At 43.2% G+C, this 15,013-nt stretch overlaps 2 protein-coding genes across 2 annotated transcripts; both read left to right on the forward strand.

Annotated features, from left to right (window-relative positions):
- The first annotated feature begins 7,866 nt into the window (after window positions 1-7,866).
- On the forward strand, window positions 7,867-9,908 carry LOC146577913 (H-2 class II histocompatibility antigen, E-D alpha chain-like). The gene is made up of 4 exons (XM_085268506.1): window positions 7,867-8,021; window positions 8,112-8,357; window positions 8,830-9,114; window positions 9,312-9,908. The coding sequence occupies exons 1-4, from the start codon at window positions 7,964-7,966 to the stop codon at window positions 9,440-9,442; spliced, it is 720 nt and encodes a 239-aa protein (XP_085124632.1). The 5' UTR covers window positions 7,867-7,963; the 3' UTR covers window positions 9,443-9,908.
- Window positions 9,909-11,059: 1,151 nt separating this feature from the next.
- Window positions 11,060-14,698, forward strand: LOC146577914 (H-2 class II histocompatibility antigen, E-S beta chain-like). The gene is made up of 6 exons (XM_085268504.1): window positions 11,060-11,182; window positions 11,390-11,662; window positions 13,344-13,557; window positions 13,652-13,719; window positions 13,798-13,911; window positions 14,308-14,698. The coding sequence occupies exons 1-6, from the start codon at window positions 11,128-11,130 to the stop codon at window positions 14,331-14,333; spliced, it is 750 nt and encodes a 249-aa protein (XP_085124630.1). The 5' UTR covers window positions 11,060-11,127; the 3' UTR covers window positions 14,334-14,698.
- Window positions 14,699-15,013: the final 315 nt, after the last annotated feature.

A 15,013-nucleotide genomic window follows, 5' to 3' on the forward strand; every position in this document is an offset into this window, starting at 1 on the left:
CGTCGCGGGAGGTAAGACCCGCGGGGGAGGACTTTGTGTTTACATCAATGATGCCTGGTGTCGCGATGCTGTTGCGGTCTGCAAACACTGCTCACCAGTGCTGGAGTTAATGGTTATTAAGTGCCGGCCATTCTATCTACCGAGGGAATATACAGCCATACTCCTGTGCGCTGTGTACATCCCTCCCTCCTCCAATGTCAACAACAGGAGTGAGGCACTGAATGAACTGTACCAGCACATCAGTGAGCAGCAGACAGCCCATCCTGATGCTTTTCTCATCCTGGCTGGGGATTTCAATCATGCAGACTTAAAGTGCGTGTTTCCAAAAATACAACAACACATAGACTTTCCAACAAGGGGAAATAACACACTGGACTTTGTTTACACCACCCAGAGAGGAGCTTACAAAGCTTTTCCCCTCCCCCACCTCGGCGCCTCAGACCATATCACTGTCATGCTAATGCCTGCTTACAGACCGCTCGTTAAAGTGACCAAACCGGTTCGTAAGCGGATACAAGTGTGGCCAGAGGGGTCTTCAGAGGCTCTACAGGACTGCTTTAATACTACAGACTGGAACATGTTTAAGCAGGCTGCCACCTACAACAACACCACTGACCTCCAGGAGTACGCAGAGACTGTTACTGCCTACATCAACAAGTGTATTGAGGATGTAACAGTCACGAAAACCATAACTGTCCGGGCCAATCAAAAACCATGGATGACAGGAGAGGTCTACAGGCTGCTGAAAGCTCGGAATGTTGCCTTCAGAGTTGGAGACGAGGCAAGCCTGAGGACAGCTAGGGCCAACCTTTCCCGTGGCATCAGAGAGGCTAAGAGACAGTACTCCAGGAAAATATCCCATCACTTCAAAGACAGCAGAGACTCACGGAGCCTGTGGCGGGGCATTCAGACCATCACAGATTACAAGCCCCCACCACAGACCTGTGATAGCACTATCCCCCTGCTGAACGAGCTGAACACTTTCTTTGCTCGCTTTGAAGTCCAAAACAGCACCACTGCACAGAAGACCCCACCCCCTCCTGGTGACCAGGTGATGACTCTGTCACCGGACAGCGTGAGGAGATCCCTCAGCAGGATCAATGCACGTAAAGCTCCGGGTCCTGACAACATTCCTGGTCGTGTACTGAGAGACTGTGCAGTGGAACTCACTGATGTCTTCACAGACATCTTCAACATATCACTCATCCAGGCTGTCGTCCCCACATGTTTTAAAGCCACCACAATCATTCCGGTTCCAAAAAAGTCATCTCCCTCCTGCTTTAATGACTACCGTCCTGTTGCACTTACTCCCATCCTGATGAAGTGCTTCGAACGACTAGTCATGCAACACATCAAGACTGTCCTGCCCCCCTCCCTGGATCCCTTCCAGTTTGCCTATCGGCCCAACCGCTCAACCGATGATGCCATCTCCACTGCACTCCACTCGGCACTCACACACCTGGACAAAAATGACTCATATGTTCGAATGCTGTTCATAGACTTCAGTTCAGCATTCAACACCATAATCCCCCAACAGCTCATTCAAAAACTGGTCCAGCTGGGGCTCAACACCTCACTGTGCAACTGGCTGTTGGATTTCCTCACCGGAAGACCTCAAGCAGTACGGGTTGGCAGTAATACATCCAGCACCATCATTTTAAACACGGGGGCCCCGCAGGGATGTGTGCTGAGCCCCCTCCTCTTCACTCTGCTGACCCATGACTGCACTCCATCATACAGCTCCAACCTCTTCATCAAGTTTGCGGACGACACAACGGTGGTGGGTCTCATTAGCAACAGGGATGAGACCGACTACAGAAGTGAGGTGAGACGCCTGGCCACGTGGTGTGCTGACAACAATCTCTCTCTGAACGTGGAGAAGACGAAGGAGATTGTTGTGGACTTCAGGAGAATGCACACCCAACATGCTCCTCTGACCATTGACGGAGCGTCTGTGGAGAGAGTGAGCAGCACCAAGTTCTTGGGTGTGCACATCACAGAGGATCTCTCCTGGACGTACAACACCACAGCACTGGCCAAGAAATCACAGCAGCGTCTCTTCTTTCTCCGCAAACTAAGAAGAGCAGGAGCTCCAGCCCCCATCATGTACACTTTCTACAGAGGCACCATCGAGAGCATCCTGTCGAGCTGCATCACTGTGTGGTTTGGAGCCTGCAATGCGTCCTGCCATAGAACCCTCCAACGCATAGTGAGAGCTGCAGAGAGGATCATTGGTGTCTCTCTCCCCTCCCTCCAGGACATTTACAGCACCCGTCTCACTAAAAAAGCCCTTTGCATAGCGGCTGATCCCACACACCCAATGCAAAGCTTCTTCAAGCTGCTGCCGTCGGGGAGGAGACTGCGGAGTCTCCAGGCCAGGACCAGCAGGCTGAAGGACAGCTTCATCCATCAGGCTGTCAGGAAGCTTAACTCCCTCCCGATTCTGCCCCCCTCTCCCCTCTCTCCTCCACGGTCTCACTGAACTCTGTCACACACACACAAACACACACACTCTCTGACGCACTCACTGGCCTGCTCCAGTTACCAGTCACTTTGTGGAGCATTGGACTGCCATTACCTCATAAGACTTTGTTGTTACACTATCTCATACCGTACATTACTAAATCTCCATTTGCACTATTTGACTATTTGCACTACTCTGCCTGGTTTACACTCAATGTCACTTACCCATTATATTGTATATTATATAGCTTTCTTGTTATATGTAAAATTGTATTTATTTAAATTTTTACTTTTTAATTATTTTACTTGCATTTTTTTAATCACTTTTATATTTAAATATATTTAAATGTTCATTTGCTATTTATCTAGGGATTGAAGAGTAACGCAATTTCTATTCTCCGTATGTCCTGTACATGTGGCAGAATCGACAAATAAAGTTGACTTTGACTTTGACTTTGACTTTGAACGTCTGGTGTCCTGGTGCAGCCACAACAACCTGGTGCTGAATGCCCAGAAGACAGTGGAGATTATTGTGGACTTCAGGAAGCACACAGCCCCACTCCCCCCATCATCCTGTCTGACACCCCCATCACCTCTGTGGACTCATTCCGCTTCCTGGGTACCACCATCACCCAGGACCTGAAGTGGGAGCCCACCATCACCTCCGTCATCAAGAAAGCCCAGCAGAGGATGTACTTCCTGAGGCAGCTGAAGAAATTCAACCTGCCAACACGGACGATGATGCAGTTCTACACTGCAATCATCGAGTCCATCCTCACCTCCTCCATCACCGTGTGGTACGCTGGAGCCACTATCAGGGACAAACAGAGACTGCAGCGTGTTGTGCGCTCTGCTGAGAAGGTGATTGGCTGCAGACTCCCATCTCTGCAGGACCTGTACACCTCCAGGACATTGCGGCGTGCAGCTCGGATCTCAGCTGACCCTTCTCACCCTGGACACAGTCTGTTTGACCTGCTCCCCTCAGGCAGGAGGCTTCGGTCCATTCGCACCAGAACCTCTCGCCATAAGAACAGTTTCTTCCCCTCTGCTGTTGGACACATGAACAATAACCACATGATTGTCCCCGCCACTAACACATGACCCTACGCTGTGTCACTGCATCATTTCATGTTTGGCACTGATCACCACCTGCACTCATGTATATATCTTTCTACGTAGCACTCTTAATTCTTATTCTCATGTATATATCTCATGTATATCTCATGCACATATCTTTCTACATAGCACTTTTAATTCTTATTCTTACTTTTATTTTATTTTATTTTATTTTATTTTTTTTCATGTCTATTTAAGTGCTATTTATGACACTATGTTTGCACTGAAGCACCGCAGCAATTTCCTAATGTTGTAAACCTCAACATCTGGCAATAAACCCCATTCTGATTCTGATTCGTAGGCCAAACAAAGGCTACAGGAGGAAAGCACACAGAAACATCAGCTATGGCTCGTACTTGCTGTGTTGTCGGTTGCAATGTTAGATCACGCGATCGGGAAGGAATAAGCTGGAAAATGGGCTCTTTTTTTATCGTCTCCCCTCCTGAGAGCAACGCGAAGGAGCTTTGACACACAGGACACATCACTAGAGCTCATGTACGTTACCAAACGAGGACGGCAGGCCTGGATAGCAGCGGTGAGTCGAGCTGATAGCCAGCTCTCTGCCATCATGTTTGTTGGTGTGCTCCCCACATTTTCATTCCCGTAAGTTCCAAAGAAATTCACATTGCTGTTTATTTTTGTTTATATACTTTGTTGAGAATAGAATCCTTGATACAGATCAGAGTTACAGAGAACACAGTTTGCTTGCAACATTCTCATATTGCGGTTAATGGGTGTAAGAATACAAAATAGAAAAAAGGCCTGAGATGGGAACAAAGAACTGAGGTGCAGGACAGAAGGACAATCAACCCCCAGGACAGTAGCAGGAGTTACTGAGGGTGAGGAGCAGACAATGGTCACTGTTATGTTTTCATCTAGAGCAAATTTTGGGGCAGCTGCTGAGGAGAAGTCAGTGTTATGTGCAACCTCTGCGCAACACAGTGGCTGTGTCGCAATTAAGAGACTGCAGGCTAGAAGTACGCATTTTAAGTGCGGTTACGTCACCGCCACGCGACGACGGCTGTCCCAATTCAAAGTTGTTGTTTTTTACTTTATTCAACAAACAATGAGTGTACAACATAAGAACAGATGAAGTATACAAAACAACAGAACATGAACACACAAAGCCAGGGGTGAAAGAAAAAGGTAACAATTATAAGAATACACGCAAAAATTCACACACATATTGTTTTGAGCCTTTTTGTTGGTGCAGTCTGATATTGATTGTATGTACATTTGCACATCCTTAAAATAATGACAGAAATATGGTGTTTTGTTAGTAAACTTACATTTATGGATAAAAAATTTAGCTAAAAGTATTAACAAATTTATCATAAAAAACATTTCTCATACTTCTTGGGGAACTTAAAGAAACAGAATAAAACATTTTCCCATCGTAAAGAAAACTCCCTTAAAATATGGACAATAACAAACCTGCTAAATTCTTCCAGAATCTCTGTGAAAGAACAGAACCAAGAAAGATGTGTCACAGTTTCTGGATGATCCCCACAGAAAGTACAATTAGTATTTATGTCCCTTATAAATGTGACCATGTAGTGACTGGCTGGGTAACATTTATGTAGAATTTTAAAAGAGACTTCTTTCACCTTATTTACAATCAAATAGTCCCAATTCAAAGTGTACTTCAAATGCGCCGTCGATTTCCCCAAATATCAAGCGTGGTCCGGTCCACGCTTCGTGGTCCCATATATCCCACAATTCATAGCGCGGCGGTGGATGTGGATAATTTTGCCGCAAAATACGGCAGAAGGGAGCGGCCGAAGAGGGTTTTTTCCCCAACTTTATTGAACTTATAAAGCGAACAGTCAGTCATTCCAGTTCAGTTTGTACAGTAGACATACAAGACAAATAAGAGTAACAATATACAGCACAATGAAATAAGAAGGATAAATTAATAAAGGATAGAAAAGAAAAAAGGGGGAATGTGACAGACTTCATAACAACTCTGTACTTGAAAGTTGTGACAGCTCATTCGTTAAACATTTCTGAATGAACTTCAATCAATGAGAAACCTTTTTTATTGGAAGTTAGTTTAAGAGAGTTTAAGTAATATTCAATTTCAATCAAAAACAAATTAAATGATGGGGTTGAGTTTTGGAATTTACATTTATGTATGTGGAATTTCCCTAATAAGATGGAGCGGCCGAAGAGTGAACTGTCAAAAGTACTGAATATTTACATTACCACAGTGAGATGATTTTAGTCTCATGAACAACATTAATTGTTATTTACTAACTAATCTTAAATGACTGTTCAGCACAGACATGAAGCCCAACAATCATGTTTACAGTCCCGTGGTCTCAGCCTCAGATACTCAACTAATCAAAGTGATGTCATGACAAAAATGAATGACCAACAAAACATTTTTCTCCTTCATTTCTGTCACACAAAGCTGTATGTAACGTGTCTCGCGGTTAGTATCATGGTTGCTAGGCAACCTGAACAGCGCGACGAAGCGTATACCGTCCCATTTCACGAGCCTCTCACTTCCTCACTTCTCGTACTTATAGTACGCACCGTACGTAGTACGCGTAGTGCGTGTACTTCAAGCGTGCAGACCCTGAATTGGGACACAGCCAGTGTGTTTGTTTTGATTCGTGGCCTTCTAACGTGTCGCCGGGATCCCACAATGCACTGCGGCGTGTCGTCAACTCCAAAGCCCTTTAATCCATAATGTAAATATAATATGGCCGATACTATAGTTATTGTCAGAGTATTATGATATATTACAGCAGTGAGTGAACTCTGTGCCTCTGAGCTTCAGTAAAGATTCAAGTTGCAGTTATTTATATTTCCTGTCACCTTAAATCTTCACTCACAGACACTCAAGTATCTGTGACAGTGTGTATACAGATGTATTATGTATAAGAGACAAATATTGTTCGTTTAATTTGTTGGCATTACTAAATTTGGCTCAATGCTTACATATATGTGTAGAAAGCAAATGTAGGAGCTGTGATAACTGTGTCTGATAGAATGAAGAGTAGACTGATATATGAAATATTCCTTTATTGGGTGAGAAAATCAGACCATGTCATAACTGCTGTAAGTCATACAGAATAGACATCAGAGCCTTAAACAGGCTGACGTCTGCTAAATGGGTCAAACTGGGCAGAAAGTCTACAAACACATAACATCCTTATAGAATATGATGTAACACTATAGATCAACTTAGCTCAGAATATATAAAGCATATAAACAGTTACAGCAATATGATGCAACAAACACAGCAGCTACTGATCCAAAATACTCAAAGCTTCATAGAACTGAAACCAACATTTATTTTAGCTCCATTCTGCTGCTGATACAGACTTTAGGTTTCTGAACATTAAACTTGTTGCTGCCTTTCATAGTGTGTAACTTGAAGGCCCTGAGTACTTTCTCCCACACTGAAACACTGGGATGATCACATTATTTGAACATTACCTAATAAGACTGATTCAGCACAGACAGTTATGTTAAGTCCTTCACAAACAGGGAACAGTCTGTCTATTCTCTCCATCTGTCAGCTGCTGCTGAGAACACTTCAGATTGGGACAGCCTTCGTAGCGTCGCTGTGACGTAATAGGTCCCAAAATGCGTACTCGAAGCGTGCGGACGCTAAACTGGGACACAGCCAATGATCTGAGATGGACTGACTCACCTGTCACACCTGCACAGGTGAGCTGTGTGACAGCAAAGAGCTGATTGGCTGATTATCAGCAGAGGAAACAGGAAACACTTTAAACTCCTCCTCAGCTCTAACTCAGCTGCTCCTCTGACAGCAGGTTATGATCAATAATCACTCTCTGAAAGCTGATCAGGTTATTGTAGAGGTGTCAAACATAAGGCCCGGGGCCAGAATCGGCCCAGTAAAGACTCTGACGGACCTGCTGGATGCATCTACAACATATGATGGAGGCGTAAAGTTTTTGTGTCTGTAAAAGTTTCCTGCTGACAAACACAGCTGTGACTCTCACTGTCACAGTAACACACATGAACTCAGGTGTGTTTTCAACTGGAAACTATTTAAATAACACATGAAGTCATATTTCACAGTGTTTGTAAACAAACTGAATCATTTTATTAAAATAAAGTTGGTTTTATTTTGAAAATCCTCAGAGTGGAAACTGATCAGGCTGAACTTTATTTTGAAGAGTCTATAAATATTGATTATTGATCGTGCTGTATGTGTCAGATCATGTTCACCTCCAGCTGCTGTCTGCCTGGACACTGATGACATCATGAGCTGTGAGCTCTGTGATTGGCTGCTGTGTGTTAGAGCTCAGCTGCACTTTCAGTTCACTCACAGACTCTCACACACACTCTGTGAGGTCCACACACACACACACACACTCAAAGTTTAACTGTCAGAGAGCTGCTGATGAAGATGAAGGAGCTGCTCCTCTTCCTCTCCTGTGTCCTCTGTGTCTCTGCTGACGGTGAGTTTGTCTCTGTAAACAGCAGGTTATTGATCAGGTCATTGATCAGGTTATTGATCAGGTCACTGATCAGTGTTTGATGTGTTTCAGCTCTGCACAGTGACATTAATATCAGTGGCTGTTCAGACTCTGATGGAGAGTTCATGTATGGACTGGATGGTGAAGAGAAAGCCTACGCAGACTTCAACAAAAAGGAGATGATCGACCCTCAGCCTCCTTTTGTTGATCATGGGACTTACCCAGAAGGTTATGAATCAGCTGTGGCTAATCTACAGGTCTGCCAACAGAGCCTGAAGGTTGTTCGTGAAGATATGAAGGACTTCCCTCCCAAACACAGTAAATACAACATGTGACACCTGTCTCACCTCACCTGTGTTTACCTGCACGCTCTGTAGAGTAACACACTGATGACATCATCAGCACTGATTTACTTTGTCCAATCAAACACAGCCAGCTTCAACCTGATTAAATATAAGAAATCATTCCACCTTAAGCACATTCAGACTGATCATGTGTACAGAAACACTGACGTGTTTATATTTGTGTTCATGTTTCAGTATTTCTGAATGCAGTATTCTGCATTTACTGCAGATCAGTTTATATTATTTTCCTCCTTTTAGTTCCTCTGAAGCTGAACTGAGTCTGTCTGTAGTTTAACTTCATGATTCTGACCTCACTCTAGCTTCTCTCACACAGACAGTGATGACATCATCTGACTGAACACCTGAACGTTTTATTGATGTTTATTAATAAATAAATAAAGTCACCAGCTGAGCTCTGATCCTCTGCCTGATGTGTTTGTGCACAGTTGCTCCTTCAGCTGTGATGATCTACAGCAGAGATGAGGTGGAGTTTGGAGAGAAGAACACTCTGATCTGTCACGTGACTGGTTTCTATCCTGCTCCTGTCAACGTCTCCTGGACCAAGAACGGACAGAAGGTCACTGAAGGATCCAGCATCAACGTTCCCTATCTAAACAAAGATGGTTCCTTCAGACAGACGTCCAGACTGCAGTTCACCCCACAGCTGGGAGACATCTACAGATGTGCAGTGGAACATCTGTCCCTGACTGAACCGCTGACCAAGATCTATGGTGAGAAAAACTTTATTTAAATGTCTCTGTGTGTTTCTGTCTCCAGAGGTGAAGAGTGAGCCCAGTGTTTATTACAACAGCTCAACAGCTGGATCTGATCTGAGCTGACAGTTTGAGACAGATGTGGGCACATCATCCTGTGTTTCCTGTTTGCGTCCAGATGTGAAGGTTCATGTTTCTCTGTGTTGTGTCTCCAGAGGTGGAGGCGTCCGCTCACTCTGATCCAGGTGTTGGACCCTCTGTGTTCTGTGGAGTGGGTCTGACTCTCGGTCTGGTCGGTGTGGCTGTTGGAACCTTCTTCCTCATCAAAGGAAACGAGTGCAGCTGATTGGCTGACAGTGATGATGTCATCAACATTATATAATGAGCTCATAATCAGTGTGACTGTCCTGTATGTAAGTGTGCAGAGTTCACCTGTAATGAACATCTGATTCCTCTGTCCTGTCTGCTTCCTGTTTACCTGCTTCACCTGCTTAGGGTTAGTTAATCACCTGTATGAGCTGTTCTGTCTGTCATCATGTGTGTCAATAAAGTTTAACTCTGAATTCAAAGCAAAGCTACTTGCAGCCGCCCTCCCCCCACAGCTCCACATGTTTGAACCAGCAGATGTTACCTGGACTCTGTTCCTGCCACAAAAACAAAGAAGATAAAAGTCAAATCATTGTTGCTGAAATCAGTTTCATCTGAGCTCGGGTGATCTCAGTGTGTTCATAAACTGCTATAATGACTCAATGTTTATCAAACTGTTTCAGATCGTTATGTATCAATAAAAACATCTGGGTAATAAACACAAACCTGTGAGTCTGTGCTTTGTGTGTTGTTACAAATGCTCACTCTCTGTGGTTTGAGTCAGTGCAGAGCTGAGTCAGGTGTGTGTCAGTGGTGTCATTATTTAGGTTCTGCTTCCTGTTTGTTGTCACGTGACGTCATTGGTCAAACATACAGTTTAATGAAGGAATCTGTGTGCGTGTTTAAAATGAAAGTTATCTGAAGTTATCTTAATACCACACAAAGATATAAAACTACATTTCTGATCATGTGTATGCTGATCCAAACAGGTGAGAGAAAAATCAATTAACAGTTTATAGAAATGAATCGAACATGTTTAGTACTTCTGTTGTAACATATTTTAATATATAACGTTTAAATTGATCCTGAATGCTGTTAAAATCTCATCATGATTCAATTCAGTTTTCTTTATATACCAATAAATCCCACTAATAGTGACCTGAAGGAGTCACTTTTGTAAGGCAAAGATGCTACAGTAACACAGCACAATAATCATTTTATATGAGCTGATGTCCATCTGCTGCAGTCTGACTGTTAACGATTTTATGTTTGAATTTGTCTGCTTTAGTATTTAAATGGCAAATTCTAATTATTATTTAATTTAATCACAGTAAAACGGGATTCAGCTGCTCTGAACTCTGAAATGTAAAAATATATCTCTACATGATGACATCACACTTCACATTAATTAAAAAAAACCTGTTTTCGTCTTTGAGACATTTCCATCACATCCATGAGGCCTGTGCTGTCACAATAAAAGTGTTTCTATCCTTTTACTTTTAAAGACAAACAGGAAGTGTTAATATAACAGTGTGATGCAGTCATCAAAAGTGCTACAAAGATGCTGGATTGTTTTATTCATTATTAAACAGGAGGAAGAAGAGAGAAGATGACAGTTTTTAATATTAGAGGTTGTGGTTATTATTACAGCAGTACTGATGTCGATGGCCAGTTCAAACTGTTTGGTGCAGATAAATATTAAAGATGAATGATGCTCTGACTGTGGGAGATAAATGAGAACAGAAGATTCTGAGTGCTCTCTGCTTTTAAAGCTTTAATGGACTTTAACAGACAAACAGACACGGTGATGAAGAGTGTGAGCTGTGAGCTGGTGTCACAGAGTTCTTCCTGGTAACAGATGACGCTGTGGTCATGTGACCTGTCCTCTGTTTTTAGAGCAGCTCTCAGTCAGACTGAGTCAGTTTGTCAGGAGAACTCAGGAACATGGCTTCATCCTTCCTCTGCCTCAGCCTCCTCTTCATCAGCCTCAGCACAGCAGGTATGATCGATATACTCATCAATACACTCCTTAATATACTGCAGAGATACACTGATCACCAATCACTGTACTGATCACTGGTCAATACACTCATCACTAATCAGTATAGTGATCAATACACACAAATCCACTCATCAGCACACACATACACTCTCTCACTGGTTGTGATCAATACAGTGATCATCCTGATGTTCTGTTTGTTCTCAGATGGATTCATGATGTATATGGTGTCTCGCTGTGACTTTAACTCCACTGAGCTGAAGGACATCCAGTTCATCATGTCTTACTATTACAACATGATGGAGATCCTCAGGTTTGACAGCAATGTGGGAGAGTATGTTGGATACACTCAGCTGGGAGTGAATAACGCAGACAGATTGAACAAAGATCCAGGACAGCTGGCTGCACGGAGAGCTCAGAAGGGGACGTACTGCGTACACAACATTGGTGTTGACTACAGCGCCGTTCTGTCTAAATCAGGTGAGTGTGCTGGTCTGTGTGACATCATCAGGTGTTGACCTCACTCTGAATCATTCATGATGGACTCACAGCTGCAGGTCAGACTCTGGTGATCAATAACTGTAATAAATCACTGATCACAGCTCTGACTATAACGTCACAGAGCTAACCTCAGTCTGTGGCGCTCCCTGCTGGTGAGACAGGCAAACTGCAGCTGTTCATCATAACACACTGATGATATTAAAGTATTTATTTAACCTGTTCGAGGTGAAATGGTGCTCACATTAATTTTATTAATATTTCCACATAAATATTTCTAACAGCATGAAGCAGCCTGACAGGTTATTGAACACGTTTTACTTCTTTATTTATTATAAAGCAGATAAATCTGAGAAACACTGATGTTTGTTTAAAGTTGGATATTCACACTAATGTGTGTCTGCAGTTTGTTTCTTTGTTGTTTGTTGATTTCTTTAACAGCTTCACACCTGCACACATTTACAGCTCAGATCAATGAGTCAGTGTAACAGTGGACTTATTAAATATACTGAAACAATTATTAAGTTATCATCATAACACACACAAGCTGTGAGCTGTGTAACATGAGCTTAATAATTCATGTGTTCCAGTGTGACAGAACACAGTTTTCCGCTGGTTGAACCGTCTGATAATCAAACGAGTGTTTCTTCATGTCATGAACTACAGTCAGCTCCCAGCAGCTCAGAGGAACATGAGGAGAACCAGCTCAGACCTCCTGTGGAGGGGAAGCTGTCTGATAGTGAAAAGGGATTCCACGTGTCGTATCCATCACTTTTGGGTTATAGATGGCTAGATCTACAGTGCACCTGAGTGCACCTTGAGTGTTGACCCATGTGTGGATGAGCAGGCTCTTTACAGGAGTGACTTCCTCTCTGGAGTGAGATGGTGTGACCTCAGAGAAGGAAGGATGTGTGAGAGATTTCCTCCATCAGCCAGCAGCTCTTGTCTCACCCATCTGTGTGTGACTGGTTACAAATATGACCAAATAGACAGACACAGCGCCCCCTGCAGGCTCTGGATGGTACAGTCTGATTAGAGTGACCCTCCATCAGGTCCTCGCTCACCACCACTATCACCATCTCCTCCACCATTGTTGTTCAGCCTACAGTTGTCTATACCTACACCCAAACGTAATGAAGCAGCAACCAATGTAAAACATTCATTAATCAGCTGCTGTGAGTCTTTAGCTGTGAAAAACAAACAACACAAACACACTGTGAAAAGAAACAAGTGTATCAAACAAAAATAAATCATTATTAATTTCTGCTCATCAGTTAAACAGCTGGATGAGCAGAAATTCAAACTGGGACCAGCTGTGGATTCAGTCCTTTAGTTTGCAATCAGTACTTTATCAGCTACTCTCTATATGCCAGACTTTAGTTGTAAACCAGCACAGCAGCTCATCTGCAGGAGGATCAGTTCACTGATGGTTCACACTGATGTCACTCTGAGTCAGCACTTCACTGGATGTTAATAAAAACTGATCCAGGTTCGAGTCTGGTAGATTTCCAGCACATACAGCTCTGCATGTCTTACTTTATAATAATAATGTTTACAGCCTGATGATGTTTCTCCTCACAGCTGATTCATCATCTGATGCATGTATACAATCATCCCTGAGAATATCATATTAACAACGACAGAAACTCATAATGTCTTTCAGCTACGCCCTACGTCAGACTTCACTCCAGTACGCCTCCTTCTGGTATCCATCCCGCCATGTTGGTCTGCAGCGTCTATGACTTCTACCCCAAAAACATCAAAGTGAGCTGGCTCAGAGATGGACAGGAAGTCAGCGCTGATGTCACTTCCACTGAGGAGATGGCAGATGGTGATTGGTACTACCAGACCCACTCACACCTGGAGTACACACCCAGGTGAGCATCATAATCAGACTTTTAGTAAAAACTCTGCACTAAAGTTTAAACATTTAAAGTCCAGATCTGAGAGTCACTGATGTTTGTGTTGAAGGTCTGGGGAGAAGATCTCCTGTAAGGTGGAGCACGCCAGCCTGGAGAAACCTCTGATCACTGACTGGGGTAAATACCTGTCTGTATCTACACACCTGTACACACCTGTCTGACTCTCACCTGTGTGACTCACCTGTGTGTCCTCAGACCCGTCCCTGCCTGAGTCAGAGAGGAACAAGCTCGCCATCGGAGCCTCAGGACTGATCCTGGGTCTGATCTTATCTCTGGCTGGATTCATCTACTACAGGAGGAAGGCCCGAGGTCAGAACTCCCACTCACAGACCAGTTCAGACCTGAAACCAGTTCAGGCCAGAATGAAACCAGTTTAGACCAGTCTTAATCTCAAACCACATTACATGAGTCTAAAACTGGTTTGGATCTGGTTTACATCAGTGTTTTGTTTTATATACTGATGTTTTAACATTCACTTTCAGGCTGTTTTTAAACCAGTTTCACAAAGTTGTAGACCAGTACAGTTTATTTTCAGACCACATTAGTGTCAGGCTGCATTCAAACCCATTTTTTTAGAGAACTCTCAGACCTGGTCCAAGCCCTGAAACATGAAACTGAATCACTGTTACTGAGCAGTTTAAAACCAGTCTCCATGGTTTGTTTTCAGAGTGTTGGTGACTGTGTCCTCGTCTCTTCTTCTTTCAGGTCGTATCCTGGTTCCCACTAACTGAGCCTGGATCCTGGTCCTGGTTCTGTCTGATATTGTAAAAGCAGCTGCTTCCTGTGTTCAGAGTGATGATGATGATGATGATGATGATGATGATGATGATGATGATGATCTCTGTCTGGACTCTGAACCTGATCCAGGACCATCTCAGTGTTGTTGGTGGTTGTTGTGGTTTCACTGGGCTGGTCCTGGATCAGGTCTAATGTAAACTCTGCTGTTTGATGCTTTACCTCTGCTGTTTAATCCATGTGATGTAATCCCTGTAATCCATGTGTCTGAATGATTTGGGTGTTTCTGCTCATCTGATTACCATAGATCACACATTTGTACTGGAGGTCATTGTTCCAAAATAAATGACTCAAACTCTCAGCTGTTTACCTGCATCCTGTTAATGTCAACCTGAGGATTTTATCGAGCTCCACTGTCCTGCAGGAAGGCTCAAGATCATATAGACTTGGAGGTGACTGATATGAAAGATATATAAGCAGTAAATAAATCACATGCTGTGACAGTATATATGGAAATATCATAATAACTATAACTAATACAATTTCAATTTCCTGAGAAAATGGGGTGTGAATGCAAAAATCAGCAGAACAATAGAAATTTAGCAGAAATATTGAAAAAGCTGAACAAGCTGAAGTTCCCTCAGAACTACTTGTTGCTGAACTGTGAAAAATGGGC

Source organism: Mchenga conophoros, linkage group LG3 (assembly GCF_057382185.1).
Source record: "Mchenga conophoros isolate Kocher_MC1m ecotype Shallow Benthic linkage group LG3, M_conophoros_male_GT1.1, whole genome shotgun sequence".
Classification (NCBI taxonomy): Eukaryota; Metazoa; Chordata; class Actinopteri; order Cichliformes; family Cichlidae; genus Mchenga; species Mchenga conophoros.